This window comes from Sebastes umbrosus, chromosome 20 (genome assembly GCF_015220745.1).
Source record: "Sebastes umbrosus isolate fSebUmb1 chromosome 20, fSebUmb1.pri, whole genome shotgun sequence".
Lineage (NCBI taxonomy): Eukaryota > Metazoa > Chordata > Actinopteri > Perciformes > Sebastidae > Sebastes > Sebastes umbrosus.
Genome location: NC_051288.1, coordinates 18462700 through 18489949, shown reverse-complemented (window position 1 = coordinate 18489949; position 27250 = coordinate 18462700). Strand labels below are relative to the sequence as shown.

At 42.4% G+C, this 27250-nt stretch overlaps 1 protein-coding gene across 1 annotated transcript; it reads right to left on the bottom strand.

Annotated features, from left to right (window-relative positions):
* Positions 1-836: 836 nt before the first annotated feature.
* Positions 837-27250, bottom strand: LOC119479158 (phospholysine phosphohistidine inorganic pyrophosphate phosphatase). Its single transcript, XM_037754445.1, has 7 exons — positions 27066-27250; positions 26656-26843; positions 25356-25509; positions 25179-25242; positions 24998-25090; positions 22203-22294; positions 837-1632 (listed from the first exon to the last, which is right to left on the bottom strand). The coding sequence occupies exons 1-7, from the start codon at positions 27221-27223 to the stop codon at positions 1539-1541; spliced, it is 843 nt and encodes a 280-aa protein (XP_037610373.1). The 5' UTR covers positions 27224-27250; the 3' UTR covers positions 837-1538.

The window sequence follows — 27250 nt, the reverse complement described above, 5'->3', positions numbered from 1 at the left end:
GATTTGCGATTCTTCACTCTGATGATGGAGAGCTCATTTCATTTTTGTTTACAGACAGGGAGGGGGGGGGACATGAGCTCAAGCGTAATTCATCACACTCACCCCGGTTCTGCATTTATCATCTCCAAGACTAGCTTGCTTCCCATTTTGTTTTTGTACCACAGAAGCCGCCCTGATATAAATTCCAGTTTAAACCAGAGGCCAAGGCTACGTTTTCCAAAGTGCTTTGAGACCTTGAGACCAGTTCTGTGACTCAGACAAATTGGCAAATTCAGGCAGACAAATATTTTCAACAGCTAGTAAAATAGCTTTATTTATATAATACTTGCATTGCTGGCTACTCCCTGTTTTATTAAGGTTGTGCATGTTTTATGTAAACGACGGAGTATTAGGGCGACATTCACGGGGAGAAAAAATCTGAGATTTAAAGAATAGTCATAATATTATGAGAAAAAAGTCGTATTTTAATGAGAATAAAGTCATATTATTTCAAGAAAAAAAAGTCGTAATATTACGTGAATAAAGCCATAACTTTATGAGAAAAAAAGTAATTTCGTCCTCCACATAAGAGGCAATTTCCCCCAGGTCTGTGTGGTTCTTTCTTTGGAATAAACACAGTTTCTTGCACAATCTTTTCAAGGTCCTGATACTTATGATAATGTGGTGCTGATGTGCCAAAAGATTAAGTATTTCGTTATTTGTGAAACCTATACTTAAGTACGTAACGTTCCTCATTTTCACACAGGCGGCACGCTGCTCTATTTCCCCTCTAAAATAACATGTAAAATGACTACTTTATAATATTAGGACTTTAATCTCATAATATTAAGACTTATTTCTCTTACATTTATGACTTTATTCTCATAATACAACTTTTTTTCTCGTAATGTTAGGACTTTACTCTGGAAATCTCAGATTTATTTTTCTTTCCTCAATGTGGCCCTAATACTCCGTCGTAAGAGAGTACCTTACCTTCATATAACCAGCTTCTTAAAATGAATTAATGTTAGATTTATGGCAAAATAAACTACAGCTGCATTCAATTGTGCATTTTCCAGTTTGACTACAAACTGTCTCCATGTACCGTAACTCCTCGAAGAATTTGATTGTGAAACAATAGCAGGGAGTCTGAACAGACAGACGGCCTTGATTTACCCTCATAACTGTCAGTCAGCAGCTGGTTACAGGAACATTCGTGTCACCTTATCTATGCCAATCATGTACTGACAAATGAACAGCGCAGCCCTAACGTGCCCAAGAAAAGCTTATCTCTTGTAGACTGAGTTCTGCAAATTTGATTCTAGGTTGTTTCACAGTATGTGAAGCATCAGGCGTCTGGGTGTTTCCCACATTTGACAGTACAATGACAGTTGAAAGGATATACAGTGCTTGGATGGTATTGTACTGGTTTGACATGTTACCTCAATGCAGTACACCCTTCCTACTGGAAACAACACTTTAAGATTTATATGAAAATACTACTGGGCACCAGCCTGTATCATGCAGGGTCACAGTGAGTTGGAGAGTTTCCAGTGTACTCAGTGCCTCTGATTGAGGATCAGGTCCACGGTCTGGGCCAGGTTGTCCACGGTGCCATCAGCCGTCACAGTCGAGTGCCTCTCGTCGCTGGGCCTGAGGGAGGAGAAGCAAAAAGCACACGCCTAAAGACACGCACCACGGGAAGAAACAGGAACAAACAGCCTGGAGGCTTGGTAAACAAGAAGGAGTAGCAGTTTGATGCTATCAGCCACATTAACAATACTGACTGTACAAACTGGAACAATTACTGTAAGGCTGTCTGGTTTAAAGCTTAAGGGGACGGTAATAAATAGAGTCCTCTCAGAGTGATCATAAGAGCTCACTTATGATCAACAACAACGTACTAAAAATTAAAAAAGTTGCTGTGTTGATATCTACACACTTTAAAAGGTGTCTGTGCAGCTGCTCGCCAAAAGCCCCTGCAGGGCAGTGCATGTTTTTTGTCTCCATCACCAGCTGTCACACAGTGTTCCAGACTTTTCTAATTCATCTACAGGCAACTAAAACAGACCAACTGGGACTTTAATGAGAACTGCCAATTCCAAAAATACCCAGTTTCTTAAAATAAAACCAAGAGAATAATTTGGAGGCTTTAGGCCAGTGGTTTCCAACCTGGGGGAGGGACCCAGAGGGGATGCAGTTGAGAAATACTGTTAATCTAAAAGGTTGTAAGAGAAAGAGAAAAAAATATTTCTGCTCCACAAATTTCAGTTTCTTTTAAGAGACATTTCTCTTTGTGGTTTGTTGACTGCCGTTTTGAAGCTTTGCGTTAGGTATTTTGACCGTCATCATCTTGGTTTTTTGCAACCAGAAGTGACACGAGAGGGTGGAGCTAAGTACAAACGAACTCTGAATGAGACATTTTTAGGCAACAAAAATGTTACTAAAAGGTATCTGGTGCAGATGTTGACTAATCCTGTTAAAAACAGCTGTTTACTTTGTGCAAAATGTTTAGTTAATGTTCATAATACACACAAATATTAAAGCATGTTAAATTAATATGTGTATGAACTGTGGTATTTTGGGCCCTTTTTAAAAGGTCCTGAAAAACCCACTTTTTCAGTGCTTGTACAAATACATTTGGGTATCTGGAGTGCCTACCAACTATAGATTGTATATAAGAAGTGGACGCAGTCACAGTGACGTCACCCATTGGTTTGTGGACTACAGTTTGGAAGCCCAGAGTTCGGCATTTTGGCCGTTGCCATCTTGTTTTTTTGCGCTGAATGAGACATTTTTAAGTGACCAACATGTTCAAATTAACTTTCATGAACTGAAAACACAGTGTGAAAAAGTTAAAGTTGTAAAATATGGAGAACTCCCAGACCAGACAACACCAATCACTTTTTCAGACCAGGAGGTAGTTCACTAGTCCAGACTAAAATATCTCAACAACTAGTGGATGGATGCAACAAACAAACATAAAGGTCACAGGCCATAAACTTCAGAAATTGACCAATGCTGTCATCATAATTTTGTCTCAAATTGGTTTCTTAGATAGTGAATAATCTGTAGGAGACCTGAGGCAGCCATGCCTATCTCCCCCCTGGCTGCTGCCATTGTCTGGCTCAGGGCCCGGTGATGGATGCAGATATGGCTGTTTAATCAGCTGGTAGGGGAAATGTGATCCATTTGGCGTGGCACCAGGCCCAGGCCGGCGTGCAGGACCCTTTCCCTCCCCATCACATCACATCAAAAGACGGAGACGCCCCCTTCATTCATCTACAGGACTGCCCAGGACTCCTGCTCATTTATGAAGCGGTGCCTATAGATCCCCCCCCTCCCCGGGCCGCCTCGACCAGGCTCTGTGTGCTGCCTCTGTTCCCCAGTCACGGGTTGGAGCTCCAGATGGGGAGGCTTTGTCTGGCCCTGGGTGTGCGGCACACACCGCCATTAATCCTGCCCTCTGAGGGCTTGCAGAGGACCATGGCAAATATTTGTGAGCCGCCCAAGTGTAGCCTCAGAAAGAAGAGGCTGGTGGGAGAGGTGTTGAATACTGAAGCCACGGTGAATACGGGGGGGAGGCGATGCCATGTGTTTACGCATGTCTGTCAGCCACCAGCGCTCGGGTTATGTGAGCCGGTCCGCTAATGGTCCGGGTGTTATGTCTCCTGTGCTGGATTACTCCCACACCCTTCTTTGCCCCGAGGACTGATTGAGTTCACACACGCACGCACAGGCACAAGCGAGTTGGTCACATGGCTCTTATGTTTCAGGCAGTGAAGCCAACAGCGCCGAGCACGCCGTCTCTCCAACCTGATGCTCCTTTAAAATCTCCCTGCGCCTTTTAGATATGCACGCATGCATGCGTGTGTGTATTCATTTTGCTGCTTTCCTCCCGTTGCCATGAATAATGAAGGAGTAACCAGGTCAATGTGACCATGCAAAATTCAGCACAATGCAGCTAGTGTTACAGATGAGGTAATGTGCGGCTCGCTGCGCGTCCTTCAGGTCAATGCAATATCAATACACGTGAAGAGATAGGTTTGGTCCCTGAGCCTGATGTGGCGGCGCAGCCTTCACCTAGGGGTGAGGTCAGCTATGAGGCAGGAGGTGGGAAGCAGCCCAGAGTTTACTTCAACACAGCTGCTACCATGATGAAAGACCAAAAAACTTCACCAGGAAGTTATTAAATGATCACAAGGTTTGGGTTTTAGACTTGTGGTCGGACAAAACAAATGATTTGAAGACGTCACTTGGGATCTGGCAAAATGGGCATTTTTCACGGTTTCTTCACATTTTACACACTTAATTATTTTATTCATCAAAAAAAAATAATGATAGATTAAAGGCGCAGTGTGCAGGATCTGGCAGTATCTAGCGGTGAGGTTGCAAATTGCAACCAGCTGAAGCCACTGAAATGGCCCTATCTAGAGCTGTTGTAGGTCATTTGGAGCAGAGCTAGTGCGTAGAGTGTGTGTACCTGGGAAGTGAGTGATGAAGCAAGAGAGAGAGAGAGGCGGCGACGGCAGCCAGTAACGTTAGCAACTCCGGCCTAAGCAGGAAACGTTAACAGTGTTTGGTTTGTGCATTCTGGGCTTCTGTAGAAACATGGCGGCTGGCTCCGTGAAGAGGACACGCTCTGTATGTAGATTTAAAAGGCTCATTCTAAGCTAACAAAAACACAACTATTCTTATGGTACATGTCCATAGGAGCGTTTTTTATCGTGAGGGATCGCCTCACTTCGCAGCATTGGATGCTTGATGGGTTGCCACTAGGCACCTGATTGGACGAACGCTTTCCCTCATAGGCTACTATAAAGTAGCCTAGACCTCAACTTTATGCAAATGAGGAGTGGCCAACGTCACGACCCCGTCTATCGAATCGCGCCGCCACGCTACCAGAATGCATTGCACGGCTGCTTACATAGACAATGAATGGGAAGCGTGGAAAGGACGGAGGCTGTGGACATGCATCTTTAGTTTCAGGTGATTATACACTAATGAAAACATACTTATTAATATTATACTCCATTTCTGCCAATAGATCCTCCTAAATGTTACACACTGGTCCTTTAAACGCTGATGGAAAATAATAATTGGGTGGAGCCCTAAACTTGTGTTGTGTAACACTGACACCTATCAAATCAGTCAACAAGTACTCTGAATCATGAATCCACGTGCTTTAAAAAACGGGTACATACTGTACTGTACACCCCTGATCTTCCGACAACAGCTATGACATGACAGTGGATTAAACAGTTTGAGAAATGGGTGTCGTGTATATACTGCTCAAGCAATATAAGATTATAGCAGCTTAGAGTGTCACATGGGTAGATATATAACATGATACTTGGTTCTATAAAACACGGAGATCCATTTTTATAAGGACAGGCCGTGTCTCCATGAAATGAAAGTGGATACGAATGACTCATATAGTGAGAGTACTTAAGAGTGTCAGCTGTGCGTCAAAGACAAGACAGAGATGAGGTATGATGATGGCGGGTCGTTTAACATTAGGATACGAAGGTAGCTTCTTCTCCGTCAAGGTAGCTGACTGTCGGGTGAAAGACACAACAACCTTCCCGTCGGTTAATGCTTAACACAGAGACACAGATGTGCGCACAGAAGGAAGCAAAACTGTCACATAAACACCAGATTTCGATTTACACTTCTCTCTTAACCTCCTCACCTTTGCTGAGTGTGCTGTTCGCTTGGCACAGTGCAGATAAAGCAGATAAGGCACACATGAGGGTGGAGTTGAAAGGTTCAACATGAGCCAACAGTATATGACAGTCAGAGCGATGTCTGTGGTCTGAACACAGTGACAAATAGAGTGATTTTTGGGAAACCTGGTTGGATTCCCGGCAGCTGGATTTCAACACAGTGAAATATCATTTTTTTTAGGAAACTTTGAAATAAGATTAGAGCTGTCAATGTTAACGTGATAATAACGTGTTAACAAAACACCACTAATTTCTTTAACACCTTAACACAACTTAGGATTTTTAGGTTGTAGCGTGCTCAGTTTTAAAACTAGAGTGAAGATCCTGGCATCATATGAAACCTAATGAATCCCTTGGTACCAACCGTGTCATACTAGCTTGTCGAGAAGGAGGCTAAATAACGCTCCAAACTTGTGCTAAATTTTGGCGAGGAAAAACTGTCATTGCCATTTTCAAAGGGGTCCCTTGACCTCTGACCTCAAGATATGTGAATGAAAATGGGTTCTATGGGTACCCACGAGTCTCCCCTTTACAGACATGCTGCCCACTTTATGATAATCACATGCAGTTTGGGGGCAAGTCATAGTCAAGTCAGCACACTGACACACTGACAGCTGTTGTTGCCTGTTGGACTTGAGTTTGCCATGTTATGATTTGAACTGAGCACCCCTCCGCTAACTCCTCCCTTTCAAAGACTGCGGTAACATGAGCCGCCAAGTGCAAAACTGTGGTAGCGCCGTTCGCATCGCTAAGAGGCCATCTTTAACATGATAACACTACTTTAGGAGCAACGTAAGTCAGACGGCGGTTGGCGGTCACGTGGTTTAGCACTCTGTGGCTCACGTTACAAGCGTGTCGGAGAACTACGGTGGCCTTCAGGTAACGGAAAAATGTGAAAGACTTTCTAGAGCCAGTGTTTGGTTTGTCCGTTCTGGGCTACTGTAGAAACATGGCGGAGCAACACGGCGGACTCCGTGAAGAGGACCCGCTCCCTATGTAGATATGAAGGGCTCATTCTAAGCTAACTGAAATGCAACGATTCTTAGATTCAGGTGATTATACACTAATGAAAACATAGTTATGAATATTATATTCCATTTCTGCTAATAGATCCCCTGAAATGTTACACACTGTTCCTTTAAAGTCACATGTAGCAGAGTTAAAAAGAGGCCAAATCACCCCAAACTGCATGTGCATTAGTTAAAATGAAAGCAAAAGTATTCTACTTGTAAAAGGAAACTGTTGAAAGTCACCGCAGAATATGCAAAACGCTGACAAATTGCATCAAAAAAGAGGAACAGGAATACCAAGTGGAAGATAACCAACAGGGCTATGACATGACAAATGCAAGTGGGCATGCAACCCTACAAGACCTACGACTTGAAATTTTCATGATGCTATTTCCTCGTTGTAAAATCCTCTGCCCCAAATAAATAAAAACGGTAACACCCAAGGTATTTTGTAATGTGTGCCGTCACCTGGCCGCGCAGTGAGGAATCACATTTATGACAACGCTGAGAGGAAAAGAGTCAGCCTGCCAGCGAGAGACGGAAAAACACCCAAGCCAGATCATTGCGTGTTTTTCATACCACCACCATCAGCCAAAACACTGCCTTTTCACACACTAAAGCAGACTATATAACCGTAACCTGGAGGAGAACACGACCTTGCGATAACTATAGCCTTTATGTTCAGCCAAGCCTTGTGGGTGACATAAGATACTAACACAAGACAAAGCTTTCTCCCCTCACCCCGAGGTGGAGAAAATGTGTGTAGCTGCATGCGTTTCCTGCTGCTCGGTGACGTTGCAGGAGTCTTGGCCTTCGAGGAGGATGAGAATGTGATCACAGCTCGACTGGCTCGGGTATATATATATATAAAAGGTCACGGGAGATATTGATGGTGTATCAGAAGGAGTGAAAGAGAAAAAGAAGATGAGATGTTCCAGCCTGGTTTTATCTTCATCCACACTCCAGCGTTTCCTCTCTCTCGTTTACCTGATATTTACAGAAAGACACAAGATAACTCCCTTGAAATAATACAGCTGCAACCTCTTGTGAAAACTAGGCCCAACAGAACGGGGGAAACCACCATCATGTTATGTGCATGTTATGGCAACAGAGGTGACAGATGCAAAGCTGGAGCCGTCACATCCTCTGATGACTTTGTGGCGATGCAGCAGCCGTTATCGCCTCGGCTGTATAACGTTGAGTCATGATCAGCAAACAGCTGCGGTAGGGTTTTCACACTTTGCACAGATTAACGGTTCTTTCCAGTCGAGCAGGACACAAAGGGGATTCCCTGTTTGCAGCATGAAGAGCCACTTGATTTTCTTTCCATCCTGTAGCTCTCTGAAAGCCTCCTGTGAGTACTGGTGATGCTTGTGAGTGTGTTTGTGTCAGTGATACAGAGAGAGAGAGAGAGAGAGAGAGAGTATCCTGAACTGTCAAAACCACTCACTGGAAACTTTCTGTCCTTCCCATCCACAAACACATCTGGGACTAAACGAACAGGACGTAAACCATAAACCTTCACTCGCTGTCTCAGAGACACTAAAAGCACTATGCGAGTGTTTTTGCAGGTTTTATCTTACTTGTCCTTGACAACAAATCTTGTAAACATTATAGATCACCCGAATCTCTGACCGAATTGTCATGTTCAAGTTGCATTGTGGGTAATGCAGGCTCCAGATTTTGACAAAGAAGAAAAGAATATCTCTGGTTCTGCTCAGTGGGAAATGTCCAGGTCTGAAAAGTGAAGCCAGTGTAGAAGTGCCTTAAACTTGCATTCTTTCTAATAGCCAGCAGGGGGCGACTCCTCTGGTTGCAAAAAGAAGTCTGATTGTATAGAAGTCTATGAGAAAATGAGCCTTCTTCTTACTTGATTTATTACCTCAGTAAACATTGTAAACATGAGTTTATGGTCTCAATCTCTAGTTTCAAGTCTTCTTCAATACAGCATGATGTTCATTTAGTAAATTATGGTCCCATTTAGAGTCAAATAGACCATAAAGCAGGGGATGCTTTAGGGCGTGGCTACCTTGTGACTGACAGGTTGCTACCACGGCGTTGTGCGGTCTGGGAGTTGTCCGTGTTTTCGTCTGACAACTTAAACCCTTTCACAGCATGTTTTCAGTTCATGAAAGTAAATTGTAACATTTTAGTCACCTAAAAATGTCTTATTCAGCGTTCGGTTGTAGCTCCACCCTCTCGTATCACTTCTGGTTGCAAAAAAACAAGATGGTGACGGCTAAAATGCCGAACTCGAGGCTTCAAAACGGCAGTGCACAAGTGACGTCACGGTGACTACGTCCACTTCCAATATATGGTTTATGGTTCTGCTGCATCGGTTTTGATCTTTCTTTTTTAACTGTCCATTTTGGTAGTTATAGACGTGCAATGCTAAATCCGTGGGCTGCTCCTTTAAGGGTGTTTTTATTATAACATCCTCTAAGAGTCGTAAGTAAAAAGTAAAAAGTCACTATTTCACAATTAAAAAGTCATCACGAAGCTTTAAACAGTTTCACCTGATAAGAATACTTCTTGTTTATTTGACCACATTCTTACAAAAGTAAACTCCCTTCATCATTTCACAGCTGTCCTGTCAGCGTTGTGCTCAATATGCAACGCTTCATGTGACCCAGGTCTAACCACACTCTTTTCATCAGCATGTTATTATTAGCGGTGCCGCTGATGACTTGCTTGCGTTTGTGTGTGTCTGTGTGTGTATGTGTCTGTATCTCACTGTGAGTGAGTGTTTCACAAGCAGCGAGAGGCTGCTGAGTCACCTGCTTCTAGTACAGAAAATGCACACATGTGCAACCACACACAAACACACACATTAGGGAAAAAAATGGCTCTAGTAGAAACCAGGCAAGGGCCCAAGTCCCCCCAGCCAAGCAGCCTGTCTATTGGTAATTGCAAGAGGGATTGGATCCCCATTGAAAGGACTAAGAGCCTGTGTTCATGTATTTAAGAGGCAGTGCTATGTTTCAGCCTGCCATCTGTGGGCTTTAGCTCTCCGATTCTCTCCCACTCTCACTCCTTTTCTCTCTTTCTCTCACGGGTGGAAAAGTACCATCGAGAGGCTCAGTGGCCGCGGCCCGGCCGGCTCCTTTGTCTCGCCGTGGGAGTCTAGTCTCACTGTGAAAAAAAGCTCTGGTTAATTATTAATATCTCATTGACTTATAACGCACGGCAGGCTTTAGAGGAGCCTGCAGGCAGGGGAAGCTGTCACCCCGGGGTGGTGAGGGATGATAGGCCGGGGCTCGGGCACCCACTGGAGTCTCATCAGGCTCTTTAACCCCTTTGTGCAGCTATACGGCCACATCCATCTCAAATCTGTACTGAATCCCTGTTATGTTCTGACCTCACGTCTATCTGATCCAAACAGAAGGTTCAAAACGCAGCTCGGATGAAAGAGAACAAAATGTTGTAGATTTAATTGGGGACGAATCTCACTTCACCATTTCTACTCTCATTTTACCTTTGTTGTACTTTGCTCAGATTTATCTCTTGGTAACTTGTGATCATCGTGACCTAAAATTACCTCTTATCTGTTACAGTGGACAAGATACAAGGATTACACCACTGAAAACTTATGTTTTGAGTATCAAATACTAACCTCCTGTGGGCTTGAAACATAGACTGTATATGAGAAGTGGACGTAGTCACCGTGAAGTCACCCGTTGGTTTGTGCACTGCCGTTTTGAAGCCTCGAGTTCAGCATTTTGGCCATCTCCATCTTGGTTATTTGCAACCAGAAGTGATACGAGAGGGTGGAGCTAAGTAAAACTGAACTCTGAATAACACATTTCTAGGCAACCAGAACAGTTAATATTAACTTTCATGAACTGAAAACACACTGTGAAAGTGGTTAAAATTGTAAGACGAAAACAAAATCGATTATCAAAATAGTTAGCAATTAATTTAATTGTTGACAACTAATCGATTAAACCATTAATCGTTGCAGTTCTACAGCATATACTGTAGTTGGACAGTGGACAAGTGGATTATGCTGCAGTAGTGGCTTGATATTGGCTAAATATGGTTGTATACATGGCAGTACTTTGGCTAAATATAAATGTTTATATATTATATTTGGTTAGATGTGTCTGTGTTTATCTATAGTTGGCTAAACACAGTGGAGAATCAGATTATGCTGCAGTGGTGGTTGGAGAAGTTTCTATGGGCATTTTGGACTCTTTTCCTTACCATTGGAATCTATTGCAACTGTTGTGAATCCGAGTGGATTACAGATGCTGTCCTCTGTGAGCAAGAGCAAGCAAACCTACAAGCAGTGGATGTTAAAACTCATGTTTTCACTGGAATATTCTATTAAAAGCATCTGAATATAAATATAAATGTTAGGAGACAAAGAGGAAAAAAGACAAAGCAGTGTTGGATCTCAGGCCAACAACAGAGTGCAGGCTGAATGAAGAAATGATTCCCCGAATTGATTGTGTTTACATTCCTCACAAAGCTGCCGATTCCGATCCATGGGGATGGGAAGAAAATGTAGCTTAGACTCTAAGTTAATTATGGGGACCGTATGGAATTGTGGTAAATGCAGCCCTTAAATACAAAACTGATGTAATCCAGTCTATATGTTTATAGTAGAAAGAATTTAAGAAAACCTAATTTATATATTCATTAGCGCAGTGCCCGTTCAAAACGGACCTATTGCTTGGCATCCGGTATTACTCAAGTTATATCTAGTGACTCTCTCAATACATTACACAGTGTACATAATGTACTACCAGTACATATTTCCTGCAGAACTCAGGACTTTGCACTCGACACGGCACTTCCTTAGGTACTCAGCAATACACAAGTGTGAAGTCGATTTCACAATTGAGAAAACTGTAATTTGCTGCAACCCTGACGCACTGCAAAAGAAGAACCCACCCACCACTCGGGACAAGAATGGATAAGGTGGGAGCATGCAGCCAGGAAAGAGATCCAAGCAACAAAACCCAGCTTCCATGTGCTATCTGTTAAAAAGGAGGAAAATCCAGCAGTGGAAAAAAAATTAAATTCTTATGCAACATGTATTTTCCTATTTTAAAATGCAAATATCCTGACAAAGGCAGTGCTGCTGACTGAAAAAGGAGATGCAGAGAACAGTGAGAGGCTGGTCAGAGATTAGTGCAAACAGAATGAGTGTATGGTATATTGTATATATAGTCTCTGTTGCTCTGGGCGTACAGTGTTTTACCTTGGAAACAAACCAAACACTGTACCAAACACCAATCTGCCTGTTTGCCACAGAACAAACAAAACCCAACAGGTCACAATGCTCTTGATTTTAGTTCCTCTGATGATCCGGGGGGACCCGGAGACAAAAGAGGGCCCCTGCGGATTCAGTTCAAAGGCCATATTCTGCACATAGTATGATTCACTGGATTAAAGGAAAGGGTCTCTGAGGTGGCGCAGAGGCAAACCGACCTCAGTGACACGTTCAGAAAATGCTGTAGCTGTCGAGTTGACAAGCTTTTAAGCTCACAGCCCACGCCCTCAGCGGAGAAGAGTGAAATGAGATAACTCCACTTCCTTCCCACACAGACAAAACTAATGTGCTAACAGCGGTTAACAGGACAGGGTGTGGGACTGTGCTGTTGTACTAGACGCTATAAAATGCCTGCACGCTCGTCTGCAGAGAAAAAAACAGTTCACAAAGGTCAAGACGGAACAAAAAGTACGGGGAAAGTGCGACTCAAGCATAACCTGCTCAGACACGATCGCACATTAAATCCAGTTCTTCAAACGTGTGCTCCAAAAAGAGAATTAAAGGCTTTATCACATGTGAAAAGAAATGTCACAATCATCGGGTTGACACATACAAACCTTGAAATATGTTTAGTCACGTACGCTGCAGACGATCACTCCCTGTCTGACGGGCACACACACTTGAAACCGTGTACATTATCATAGCCATTGAGGCTATAGGACACCAGTGGATGACTGAAAGATAAGCTAGGCTGAAATACAGTATGTACCTGAGAGCCATCCCAGGGGCAGCGCTCCGTTTATAAAGGAGATTAAGCTGCAACCACAGCCATGCACGGTCACCCTGCCAAGGTTCAGTGTCACAGATCTGCAGAGGACAAAGCCCATCCATAAACCCAACACTGCTGCGCTGTGTTCAGTCTGATGTCTGTTTGATTCACAAGAACGGAGATCCGATAGGCTGTTTATGTCAGAGGGGGAGAGCATCGCCTTTCCGTCGGCACACATAATGCAGTTGGATGTTCACACTTTTCCATGAACCCTTTCACCCATCAATCATTCAACCTGCATATTTATTCAGGGTGGAGAATTGTTAACTCTCTTTTGCATAAGCGCCCTGTGTACACAGAACAATAAAAACACTCGTACTACATGTTTCAAATTAGTGTTAGTGCACACAAGATAAGAAGGCTAATGCAAAAACATACAAAACAGAAACTGGAAGAGAAGATTAAAAACAGATATTTTACCAGCAATCAACAAACAATTTTCAAGGGCATGCATTAAAGATTTAAATGTGGCATATCTGCAATATATCCCAGATCTATCACCATCATGTATCAGCTTACGATGCAAAGCATTTGAAGGCTTTTTTGGCTTGGTTTTAAAATTAAAAAACCTCCAGAACAATCTTAACTTCAGATCTTGCGGAGTAGTTTGATTTCCTGTACTGTAGAAATTATGTTAAGGCAACAATATACAATACATCTTGCTATAATGACACATAAAATCCAGGTAAATGTTTTAAAGGGATAGTTTGGGTGTTTTGAAGTGGGGTTGTATGAGGTATTTATTCATAGTCAGTGTATTACCTACAGTAGATGACGGTCGGCACGCCCCCCAGTTTAGACAAGCAGACAGGAGTTACTGCACGGGAGCAAAGCAATGTACTGCTGTGGACGGGGCTCGCAGCAAAAAGTATTTTAGCCACCTAAAAGAAAGACCCACCTAGAAAAATCAATATCAGTTTAAGTGTACGCTATATTTAGAATATTTGTGCTGGTCTACCTTGCCGTCAGACAGCTATACAGTCTATGTTTCCGACGGGGATCTGAAGCCGTTATTTAGGCTCTCTCCAAAGCAACCAGACTCCATTGAAAAAAACAGTAATTTTATCTCGCAGAACACGGGAGTTGCTAGTCTACCGCTGCCTCGATCGGTTAGTTAGTTTGTTATTGTGTGACTTCGGTTAGCCGTCATCTACTGTAGGTAATACACCGACTATGGACACGTAACTCATACAACACCCAAACTATCCCTTTAAGTATAAGTTAGAGCTTGCGGCCACTTGAGAAGCGAGAATATAGTCAATCCTCTTTTGACACAATATTGTGCTAGCAATTAAAGATTTGTTATTACACAAATCCTGACCACTATATTATATTAAGCTGATAGCAAAGATCTTTCCACTGTGAGAGCTGTAACTCGCTCTTATAATCTGTTTGCTCAGTCTGATGGGCCATTTGCTTTCCCTAATGAGCAGTGCTTCCTTCTATTCGACGCACTGATAATGGCTTCATTTGCCTGACTTCATTACGGGGACGAGTGGAAATCTGCTCTGGCTATCCCCACTAATCACAGGTTATGTGCCACTCGCCCAGTCAGCTCAGTCTGGGCTGCTGGGAGGGGAGGGGCGGGACTCGGCCCATGCATGCTGGACGCTGGCGACTGATTTCTCCGGACCTGACCTGAACTGGATTGATGGGGATAATTTTACAGTTTATTGGTGCCAAAAAGTCACAAGACTTAATAGGTCACATTAGAGGACTGCATTATGGCATAAAACCACATCCTTTTGACTATCGCTCCACATCCGTCTCAGGCCCGCTGGTTCTGATGACTACGATTACAGGAGCAGCAGTTACGGTGATAGCGATGAATATTTGCATACCGACCATCTGTTGAGAGAACGGTGTGTTCCAACTGATGTTACTCTGTGCACAATACTCCATGTGTGCATAGCACAACAGCTTCATTGATAAGGTGTGTGTTAACCACTGTGGTTAATACTATGTTATACAGTTGGCAGAGTCATAACACACATTGACTCGCCTTTCATCTGTCTGAGCTGTCAGCGGTTTTGAGCTGAACACACTCATGCTTACATTTGAAGGTTAACATCCTAACGCCACATTCCCATTGTATTGTTCAGACCATAGACTGTATGTGAGTTTTAATTTCAAGTTAGAGGTATCAGGAATTTCTAACAGCTACAATATCTCCCAGTTAAGAGAAACAAAGTGTCAACAAACCAGTAGCAAAATGGCTGCAAATACACTAAATTGCTGGCAGTTACATCTGAAGAAAAAATCAACTGTCATGGCCATTTTCAAAGGGTCCCTTGACCTCTGACCTCTGACCGGAGGGTGGATGCTCCACTTCCGCAACGTCGCCCTCAATGGGGATGGCGTTATCAGCTGTAACCACCATATGAAAGCAGTACAGAAAAGGCAGCCATGAGGTAGCCAATGGGGCACGCTCACATACACAAATATGCACTAAAAGCATGTCAACAAAGCGAGGAGAAGCTCGGATTACAACACACACAGAGGGAGAGTGACTTCATTCTCTGCTCAGGTAGACATCACTCCTCTATATCTTTACATAGCAAATAGTTGTTTGCTGCTATATTAATGCTCTGAATATTATATAGAGCACCTTTAATGAATACCAACTAACAATATGCAAATTTAGGTTTAGCTTACATTTATCGGGTGTGACTATCTGGACGGCAATGGAGGTATTTTGCGATGATGCATGGAAGCTCCCGATTGGGAATAACATGCAGACAACATGGCATGAATGCAGCATAAAACTAACCCTAGCATGTTCTCTAACAAACATGCTAAATCACAGCACAGAAAAAACAATTCTGAAGGAAAACTAATCAGCATGGTAATCACAAGGCGACTAACCTCCCCCCACAATGCTCACTTCCTGTTGCGTCTCTCAGTGACGGCCGCAGACAGTAAGGGCACGAACCACGGTGCGGTTTCGGTAAACTGGTCACAGTTTGCACCATTGGGGACTAGTTCTCTCTCGAGACGTTCAATCTGGCTTGGCCTGCTCGGAAAACAGCTTCCCCGACACTCACATTAGCAGTCAAGCGTAGGCCACAGGGAGAGGTTTACAATGTAAACCGTTTTGAAGATGGTTGCTGCTGTGTGAAAATGTTTGCTGTGCACTCTCTGCCAGATTCCAACGGGAATCCTAATAAGGGCTTTCCTCTAACTCGCTGGCCCTCATTCAAAATACCTATTAATACTGTGTTAGTATCTGACGCATCACTACGCTGGTTTCTCCTCGGCAGAATTACAAATGCCAATACCGAGGGTGTATGTTTAAATGAAAAGCCTGAAATACACAGAGAGACACAGACAGCATGCCAAAGACCAAAAGGGTCAGAAACTAATTGTGTCGGTTAGCGGTAGCAATTAAATTGGCTTACAAATAGAGCATGAAGGAACAGCATGATGTGAACCTGCTTTTATGATGCTTCAAAGCTACCCGGTTCTGTGCCGATGCAGTTCCTTGAAGATAAGAGAACAGAAACACAGACACAGGACCAGTCGAGGCACAGACCGCAGGAGATGACTATTTAAAAGTGTGAGCCACAGGACAGAGAAAAGGACAGCACACTCATACTCTGACCACTCTTCCAGTATCATAACAGAAGATGTTGTTAGCTGTGTTAGGCAATGGTTTGCTAACATAATCAACATATCAACTCAAAACCCACAAACATCTGGCTTCTGTCTTTAGTGGGAAAGGTTACAATCGGCATTCATTCCGAGGACAAATGACTGTATTAGTCACGAGTACTTATCGGCTCCAGCTCCGATCGGTAGTGATGAAACATGACACCCGGGCGAACAAGCACATTTTTGGGACGCTCGTTGAAGTGAATATATAATAAATCAAATCAAAAGGGTTTTGGACAATTATTATAATTTATTAACATACAATTAATGCTCTCCTCAAAGCCACCAGACTCCATTCAGAAAACAGTGATTTTACCTCGCTGATTGTCGTAAAAAACAAACTTCATTCAAACTCGACAGAAACAAAATAAAACTCATCAAAACTGTCTTTGTTAGTCGTTCCACTGTTCCAACAATCACTAACTCTGGTTTGAGAGTTTCAAAGAGAGACTGAATGAGTAACAGATATAAAAAAAGAAGTAAGCAACGCAACGTTTTTACTTTTTACTAACCCTGCTTCCGGTGCCGGCTGGCGCATCCGTGACGTTGAACTTGACACACCAGGGGAAAAAAAACAGAAAGGCCAGTGCAACGGCACGCAATACTGACTATGGGAAGGAGTCTATCGCCTATTTTTGTGGGTTTTCCCATGCTTAAAAAACCTGCATATACGCGCTAATTTTGTTGGGAAAAGGGTATATGTGGTAATATGTCATGGCTGTGTTTACAGTTTGTTCTACTGCCCCCAAGTGGCCAAAAAAAACAACGAATTAAAACAGATTTAATACCACATTAAGCTTATTATAGGCACATTTTTTTACTAAAAGGGCTTTATCAAAATTCTCAACAATATAAATCAGGAAAAATCTGGTACTGATTTTCGATATGTGGCTGTTTTATATACTCTGTGGTATGAACAGAATTCAGTATTAAAGTACTGAGATTTGATTTGCAGCTTTAACGTTGTGTCTACCCTTCAACACATACCTACAGAGCCGAAAGGCTGAGCAGGGGTTAAAGCAGAGCGCCGTGTTGGCAGATTGTTCCCATGCAGCTGATCAACATCAGCGCTCAGATCGCCATACTTACATATAATTTCCAACCACTTTTTTGGTGTAGGCCCCTCTCTGCAAAGCTGTTCTACATTAGAGAGCAAAGGGTTCTCTGGCTCCCCCGAGGGAAGTGCACTAACTTTCGCTCATTATTTAAGAACAAGGGAAAGTTGACTGCTAGCAGAACACTCCCCTGTTACAATTACCCCTATATTACACCTATAGTCTCAACAGCCATTACTGGCAGGGCACTGTTATATCTCTTCGCTTGGCCTCCGTTCTTGAATTTAATCTGCAGGAGCCATCACAAGAACATAACAAGCACATGCATGTACTGTGCATCATATGAAAAAGTACAGTGAGCTGTTGCGTGTGAAACCCTAAGATAACATGCATTAATTTACTTAAACCTACGTTTTTATCTTTTTCTAACAAAATAAAGACAGATTATGTAAATGTGAATACACATTATGCACCATCTGACCTGATGAAATACCTCAAATCGTCTATTATAATAAGACTTTACTGTGAGGACAGTAGGAAAGCAGACAGTGAAAAGTCCCAGCAGATCTGACAGATCTGAATTAGGCTTAAAGAATTTATGCAGTCTTTTCTAAGTAACAGTATGTCACGTCAAAAGCTTTTCAAAATAAGCTGATATGATTAGATTTGTCTGTGATTTGTGTCTTTTTCCCTTCCTGTCTTGTCACCGGGCCTGGGGTATTTGAAGCACTTTTTTCAAGCCTGATGGGAACTGGAGGCCTGCGCAGCATCTGGTTGACTTGGAAACAGCTGTGTTTTCACAGATCTGACTGAGGGGTTTATAGCTGCTCCCAGCAAGCCTGGGTTCACTGGGCCTGTTGGGCTAAATAACGCTAAATCTCACGTCTGCTGCTCACTCACAGTCCCACGGAAACACTGTTGCTGTCACTGTTTCTCTTCTTGTCCTCAGGGAATGTATACAATATAGTCTAATACGTCTGGTGAAGGATCTGGGATATTACGAGGCGTCTATGTTAAATGAGTAAATTACAGCTCACTTTTGCAGCCATTCATTCTAATTTAATGCACAAATTTTAATTCCTGTTACCGGCTGGTGTGTGTCTTCTGTTAACACTCACTCACACACAAACTGATTAAAAGTAAGAGACTAAAAAATAGACCAAAAGTGACAATTGATGATACAACTTCAACTCCTTGAATCCAGTCCAGAAACTAGAACATTGAGCTTGATAAACACTATAGAGTCGTTTTACTGCACTGTTCTGAACCATTATTTAAAGGACTTGGGCGGCATCTAGTAGTTTGGTTGCAGATTGCAACCAACTGAGTACCCCTCCACTCACTCCTCCCTTTCCAAGACTGCGGTAACGTGAGCTGCCGAGTTCAAAACCGTTCGCCTCGCTCAGAGTATCGGAAATGCATCCAATACTTCCCAAAATTCCTGATCAGGTATGGGCGAGTACACCAGACTGTGCACCCACACAATACCATCATTATTAAACCCAGAAAAAATTCAATCTGTTTAACCAGAACTTGTTTAATCTTGTTCGCCGCTCAAAAACAATAGCCTTCACTATGCTGCCGCCCTGGATGTATCATAGCTGCCGCTGGCAACTACTGTTTTAGAGCAGCGAAGAAGAACTGGTTGCAGGTAGTTTGTCACGTGATGATAGCAAACAACAACAGGATTTAACCTGAGCCAGGCCATACAACTAAGATAGTAATCATAACACATCCATACATGGTCAGTAGTAAACAGCTGTTAAATAATAATAATAATAATAATAATAATAATAATAATAATAATAATAATAATAATAATGATGATAACTACTATATATATTTTTTATCACGCTGGTATCGGATTGGTACTTGGTATCGGCCGATACCGCGAGTTCAGGAATCGGAATCGATATCAGGAAGGAAAATAGCTGAACATCTCTACTGATTGGTTTAACATGATATTCTTACCCTAGCACCAACCAATCTCACTCCTCATGCCAAAACCTAACCAATCCAACCAACGAAGACAAGCGAGCCAATCGGAGGCAGAGTATGGCGGGTCATGCCTTCGCTTTAGCAGGATTCGTAACTTAGGTACCTGCTCCCTATGTAGATATGAAGGGCTCATTCTAAGCTAATGAAAACACAACGATTCTTAGTTTCAGGTGATTATACACTAATGAAAACATAGTAATGAATATTATATTCCATTTCTGCTAATAGATCCACCCGATATGTTACACCCTGCTCCTTTGACCACATGTCTAATAACTTTCTGTAGGCCTGTGTACATGCACGTGTTTCACCACATAAACTCCATTCACCAATCAGTCCATAAATCTCGACCGCCACAGCTGAAACACAACACGTCATGTAACACAATACAGATTCCACATATGTTCCTCAGCAGGAAACAGCCCACTTATTTCAAACCAGTTGCTCTCTCCTCCAAAAAAGAGAACAGGATGAGCAGTGATATAATTTAATCTGGTGTTTAGTTGAGTATATCAGACACTGCTCAGAGTGTCAGCACACTGGAGCTGAACTGAGCTGCTGGGGAAAGATGGCAAAGTCACCTAAACCACATAGATTCTGCCCAGTCCACTGAGTTCATTCTCCTGTACTTGTGCCGACTGCATACTGTTGGCTTCAGAACTCGCATACCGACACAGATATGCAGGTGAAACACGCATGCACGTACATGCCAGTAACATACACAAAAGCACATGAAGGTGGAACACACACACACACACACACCCACATGTTGACGTCATGCGCGCAAAAATAACTCGGCACGGACAAGAGGACAGGTTTTACAGTGGGTGACTGTGCTCTTAGTGCAGGATTAGAGCTGACTGATGCTCAAGAAGATTACTCAGCGTTCTCTGGTCACGTGACCCGCATGCCAGCACGCAGTAGTAGGAGCAGCTCATCATGCACGGCGCTCTTCAGACTAATCGGTGGTTTACAGCCAAACAGGATGGAAACTAGAAGAACACTCGGAGAGCGTAAACCTCCGCCAAGGCCATGCCCTATCTTGCAATGTTTATGCGTTCTTTCCTTGGCCCATGCTACACCCTTCCACCAAGTTTCATGAAAATTGGAGCAGTAGTTTTTCCGTAATCCTGCTGACAAACACACAAACAAACAAACAAACAAACCAAACCTAAAACATAACCTCCTTGGCAGAGGCAACAATATCAGGGAAGAGCAGGAGTGGAAAGTAACAAAGTGCATTTATTTTGTTCTTTTAAGTACTGCTCTGTTCCATGATGTACCGTTTTTAAGTACAATTTTGAGGTACATGTACGGGTACTTCCACTTGTTTAGGCAACTTTATAGTTGTACTCCACTACATTTTAAATGGAAATCTTGCACTTCCTATTCCACTACATGTATTTGACAACTGAAGCTACTAGTTATTGAGTGTTTTTTACATTTTACACACATGATAAAGTCAGATAATATGATGCAATGTAGTATATCAGTCATTCCCAAAGACTGTAGATTTTATTCGGGTCGCCAAATACATTTGCAGAATTTCTTCCATAGTCTTATATTTAACATTTATATCTGCAGTACACCTCTGAGCCACACGAGGGAGCCTGAATGTTCGTATCGTTCTGATAATTGTAGCCGACTTGTAACAATGAATCTGTCAAAAAGTTTGGCAAACAATGCAGTATATTATTGTATTTAAAATTACAAAGCAGTACAGTGTAGCAGTGAGTAGCAGAAGTGAAGTTTAATGTAACACCACCGGGAGACAAACTTGCTGCTAATACTTAGGACTTTTAAACTTAAATGTGAAATTCTCAAAAGCTACTTTTAGATGTAATAGAGTATTTTTATATTGTCGTATTAGAGATCTAAATACTTGTTCCACTACTGCTTCAAAGTAACTGGTGCTGTGTTTGAAATAAGAAAAGTGCCATACATAATTTCTTAAATACACATATAAAATCTTGAGCTAAGGTAGTATTACATACAGAAAGAAAACATTAAAAACACCAGTTATTGTATGACTGTGAACATGCATTATAATGTACAGCATATACGTGATGTAATGTGTGGTTCCATAACTCCTACTCCCAGTCACGTTTCTCTTTTCGTCAAGCCATAAGTACCACATATATCCTCTAAAATAATCAACCATATGTTTTTTGTAATTACACCATATGAAAGGCGCCCCAGTAATCTCCAGATTTGGGATCATAAATCCGTCGGTGACTACGACCTTGTGGGCGAGTCGCGTTCAACATGTGGAGAGAATAAAGCTATTTTCGGCGGATTCTCGATCAAATAAACAAATCTGGAAAGACTGAAGAATGAGGTGGTTGGCTCACAGGAAGCCTCTGTGTGTACTAGAGGAAACTGACATTCACAATCCTGATGCGGGGGCGCCCTCTACTGGCAGATAGTTGTATAGATTTTTACTCTGATTTATGGCTTGTCCTCTATTATTTGGATACTCTTCTTCAAAACAGCTAAACCTTTTCCAAAAACATAAAGATTTAACATCAGGCTATGCTTTATGTTAATATTGAGCTGGTATCATACTCAAGGATACTTCAGCAGGGCACACACTGACGTGGATAGTTTGACCAACCAATAGGAACACCTGTTGGCCAGCGTTGGCCAATAAGGAGTCATGTTCAGGTTTGGTAGATTGTGTCGAGGAAACTGTAATTCTCTCTGTGAGAGCGTTTGTGTTTTCAAGACATCACTGACCTGTATTTGCCGGTCCTGACTTGTACGCCTTTCATGCCACAGCGTTGGGCCCCGCCCACATCATTCACCAGATCGTCTCCAATCATCAGTGCCTGCAAGAGAGGAGGGAGAGGAAAAACATTATAATTTAGTTTAGGACTTTTTTTAACTGCTGTTATGCTGAGTGAGATACAGAAATGTAAAATAAAACCCGAAATATCTGCCTACCTGCAGTTTAATTACATGCCAACATCACTTGTAAATGTGTTATCATAACTTAGGGCAGTCATTCCCAAAGACTGGGTCTATGTTATTAGAGTCACCAAATAAATTTGAAGAATTTCTTCCATAGTTTTTTATTAAAGATTTATAACTGCAGTACACCTTTAAGCCACATGAGGGAGCCTGAATGTTCGTATTGTTCTGATAATTGTAGCCTACTTATAACATTGAATCTGATATGAAAGGTCAGTGTACATTCTGTTTGTTTTACTGATGAGAGGGGAAAACACGAGAGCCTGTTAATTCAGTCTGAATGCATGTATTTGGTCTCATTTATAAAGTATTTAACATGTGTATATGGTTTCAATAACATGCATTAAACGAAGTTGTGATTTATCAAACGTATATCTCTCTTCGACGTGGCTGGTTTACCTATTCAAGGTAACATAAGGTGATGTGGAAATGGCAGTAAAAATGGTCATGAACGCTTATTTACGCACTTTTCACGATTTATAGACGAGGCCTGTTGTAAATTGGGTGTCGACGGATTGTGATTTTTAAAGAGTGGGTCCCCAGAAAAAAAGTTTGGGAAACACTGAGTTTGGGGATTGATAGGTCATACATTAAACCTGTTTGTTAAAGGGGTTGAGGTTAAACAATTCTGATATATATATATTTATTTCACCAAGAGTGCCAGTAGTTATCTCCTCCTATTGTTCCTAAATCCTACCTCAGCGTCATCAGCACTTGGCGGATCCATTTCAGCCTGCCCTCCCTTCTCCTCAGGTTTCTTTTTTAAACGTCTCAGCTATCCTCTCCACTGGGGCCGCATTACAGAAACTTCCTATCTTATGTCTTAAGTTACGATAGGAAGAGTCTATGATAGGATTTTCCCCCAATATGTAAATGTAAATCAAATTTTTATTGTCACACATTGTACACAGAACACAGTGAAATTTAGCTACTGCATTTAACCCATCCTAGTAGATTAGGAGCAGTGGGCAGCTACTACAGAGCAGCATTTGCTTCTTGGAATTACAGAAGCAAATCTAGTGGTTGAATATTATCAATAGCACCTTTAACGGTCATCCTAAAGTTAGAAGAGTTTATTTAAAATTTAGGGAAGTTAGGATGCTTGTGTAATACATTTTTTTTATCTGAAGTTAGGATAGGAACATTGACTCAGGAACTGTTTATGTATAAAGGATTTTTCCTAAATCAGGTGCTCACCCTAATTACCATGGTTACCAAACAGTTAAAGATAGGATCTTAGGATATTCTGACCCCAGGTGCTTGTTGTCACACAAGCATGAGTTTGCGCCATTGCCTATTAGTGTGAAAGAATGTGATTTCTGAAATAAAGTTAACAAGATTGAATCCTCTCTTTGAGGTCCAGCAGGTTGTTCTGTGACAGGAACACAACTTCTGATTAGAGAAGGTAATCTCAAGGGTTTGGTAACTCCTTCTGAAAGGAATGATACCAGTCAGTTTCACCATCTATCCATGAAAAGCCTGTGAGAGTAACAGAAGGCTTTGTAAAGAGCAGCAGATGTAGCTTTGGATATATCCGTGTGTTTCAGTGAAAGACAAGAAATCCAGAGAAAAGAGCGAGGCTTAGGCTGAGATGAACCCCGGCTTTTCTCTGGGTTGCCAGGTCCAAAAATAGAGAAGCTTATAGAGCGACTGTGGCACATTCTTTATACTCAGAGATGAGCAGATACCAGGGACACACATTAAACACATGTTCAGACACCTGCTGAGAAACAGGCAGCGTCTTGGCTTCGCTCTGTGATCGGTTCCAGCAGGAGTCTTCCTGTTCCAGCTGCCGGTGGCTGAATACGTCAAGCTAACAATTAGGAGGTGTGTAGAAGTAAGCACCTTAATATGTGACATTAAACTACGAATGTGACATATTAAACTACACTTTAACTCTTAAAAAAGTTAAAGTGTGTGGAGTTTTAACAGCTCAGCACTAGGGCTGGCCAATATATCAATAATTGTCGATATCGTGAACATGAGACTAGATATCGTCTTAGATTTTGGATATTGTAATATCGTAATATGGCATAAGTGATGTGTGAAGTGATGTATTTGTTCAAAAATATCATGATATTTGATTTTCTCCATATCGCCCAGCCCTACTCAGCACTACAGCGCATCACACATCAACAGGTGGCTGCTGGGAATGGGTGCGAAACCAGGAGGAAGACGAGTAAACATCTTGAAACCGTAAAGGCCATTACAATACATTATAGAAATAATCTGCACAACATACTGGACAGTCAGTCTGGATGGATGGATGGATGAATGGATGCTGAAATGTGGCCAGAAATAGAGTTTCGTGACACATACATTTTATATCTATATACTGTATATTTGCAATTCTACACTGGGGACGCAGAAGTGTGGACTTGAGTCACAAATTTGATGACTCTAGACTCGACTTGGACTTTTACACCAGTTACTCATGACTTCAGTTAGACTCGAGTCTTTTGATTTGAACATACTTGATACCTTCTCCCAAACTCGAAGATTAAAAAATTTGTTATTTAAAAAGTGTGGCATGAATGAACAGACCCTCTGTTGTTACGTACCTCATGCGGTTGCAGCCCCATGTCATTGAGAGCACTCTGGAAGAAGGTTGGGGATGGCTTTCCAACTACTTCAGCCTTTAAATCACAGGCATACTGGAGGGAAACAAGACGATAACAATAATTATTCATTGTTCACATGTTCTTAATAAATATATCAATGCAAACAATGCACCTACTGTACCTCCAGAGCTTTCATGTACACCCCGACATCTAGCTTCAAACCGTCTGTCTCCTTGTAGTATCTCCTATGACGAGAGCAAAACATCACACATATTTAGTTCTGTGAAGACATTGTGTATTACACGTTGTGCTTATTACTTGGATTAAACAATATAATGACTGACTACTGTCCTCTTACCCTTGGCCTAGAGAGAACAGCACTGGCTTCTCCAGGCCCATAAGGACCCTGAATGCCTCGTTCAGGTTCTGGTAGGTAAAATGTTCAGCTGCGTCTCCGATCACCACGCAGTTTGGGTCGGTCTTGTCAACGCTGTCAAACTCAGGGAGAAGTCCTGCAGAAGAGTAAACATGAATCCTTTTCAGGGTTGGATCATTTAAAAGAATAAGTCTGGTGTTATTCTATATTTTTCATAATGTCAACATGAGAAGACCAAAATCAATTTGTCTGTAAAGCCAAAATCTGATATAGTTTATTCCTCAAAAACTAAAAAAAAGAAAATTAAATGAAAAATGAAATTTAAAAGGACTGTTTGTAAGAATCAGAAATGCTAGTTAACAGCGACACCTGTGGCCGTTAAGTCAACGAAAGTCAGCGTCGGGCTCGCGCTTGTGCTCGCTCTAAATAGACATGAACGAGCATCACTCAAAACAGTGAGGCGACACACGTCAGCTAAAACCACAATATCACTCTATATTTCACCTGCTTGGCAGTAATGTTAGCTGACCAGACGAAGGTCTCTCCATGAATCACTGCTGATCCTAGTGTCGGCTTTTCCTGCTTCAGCCTCCCGACTGCGGCCGGAGGAAACAGGGGAGACACCGGAGTTTTGGTCAGAGACGATAACGTTACTCGGTGCGGAGCCCCGTCACTTCACAAGACACGGGAAACCTCTGTTGGTCTGGAGGAGCTGCAGCAGTTACTTCTGCACAAACGTCCACTGTACATTCACTAGATATTCTCAGAGCTACTAACTCTTCTGCAGTATGTAGTGTGCGCGCATAAACGTGAGAGTGGAGTGAAATAGCGAGAACGAGCGCGGCGTGTGAGTGAATGCAAGCATGCATGCAGGCAGAGGAGTACAGCAGAGACTCCGGCCCTGGAGACCAAAGCTACGGTCTCCCCCCCCGTCCTCCGACCGCAGCCAGAACTGTTTTGCAAGACGGGCTTCACTAGATACAACTTTGCTGTTTTGGTGCTTCCGTGTAGTTTGTGTTGGAGTCTGAGTCTGAACAGCGTAGCCACACGCAGATTTATACGTGTAAGAAGTTACAAACAGTCCCTTTAATACACTGAATCACTTTATTCAAATTGAGGATTTTGTTTGAGGATTTGTAATTTTTTTTTAGGGTAAAAAAAAAAGTAGGGGAGCTTCAAGGAAAATAGGTTAAGAACCACTGATGTATAGGGTCAGAGATGCTGAGGAAAACCAAAAGTTACTGTCAAAATGCACACAAGTCTTGACATTTTGAAGCATTACCATCATACACCAGCAGGTGGGGCCGTAACCCCCTCTCCTTGAGGACAGCTACTGCTGCAGGAGCAGGAGAGAAGACCTCAGACACTGAGATGTCAAAGCCCAGTCTCTGCAGCTTGGCTACAAACTTCTCTCTGGTGGCCTGGGTCTCATTGGTGCAGAAGCGCAGCTGCAGATCAGACGCCTTGAGCCTTTAAAAAAGGTCAGGAGGTCAGATTGAGGTGGGAGCACACAGTTTGAGGCAGTGACACTGGAGAGAGAGACAGATCAAATATGCAGCAGCACTGGTTTAATCGCACATGCACACACAGTGGGAGTCTTGCAAGGAAGTACACAAGTTAGCAGAGTGTGCATGCACTTTGCTCCAATAGGCATGCACATATTTAACAATAACAAGTTATATATTCACTCACTTTTTCACAGCTTCAACCGAGCCAGGAATGGCAACCCCGCCGCCCTCCCCGCTGTCATATAAAACGCCACACAAGTCCAATACGACGCCTTTCAAACTCCTCGCACAGCCCGGCCAGCCAGTGTCAGCCATGACGAGATGGTAGCCTCTACAGCGCATGTGCGTAAAGTGTACTGCGATAGGCTG

Bases quoted from the DNA above. Each gene is read 5' to 3' on its own strand.
- LOC119479158 (XM_037754445.1), bottom strand. From the start codon at position 27,223: ATGCGCTGTAGAGGCTACCATCTCGTCATGGCTGACACTGGCTGGCCG. The intron at 25,243-25,355 runs GTAAGAGGACAG...CTCTCGTCATAG, and splicing joins CTGTTCTCTCTAGGCCAAGG to GAGATACTACAAGGAGACAG. The intron at 1,633-22,202 runs GTCAGTGATGTC...CTCCTCCCTCAG, and splicing joins GTCAGGACCGGCAAATACAG to GCCCAGCGACGAGAGGCACT.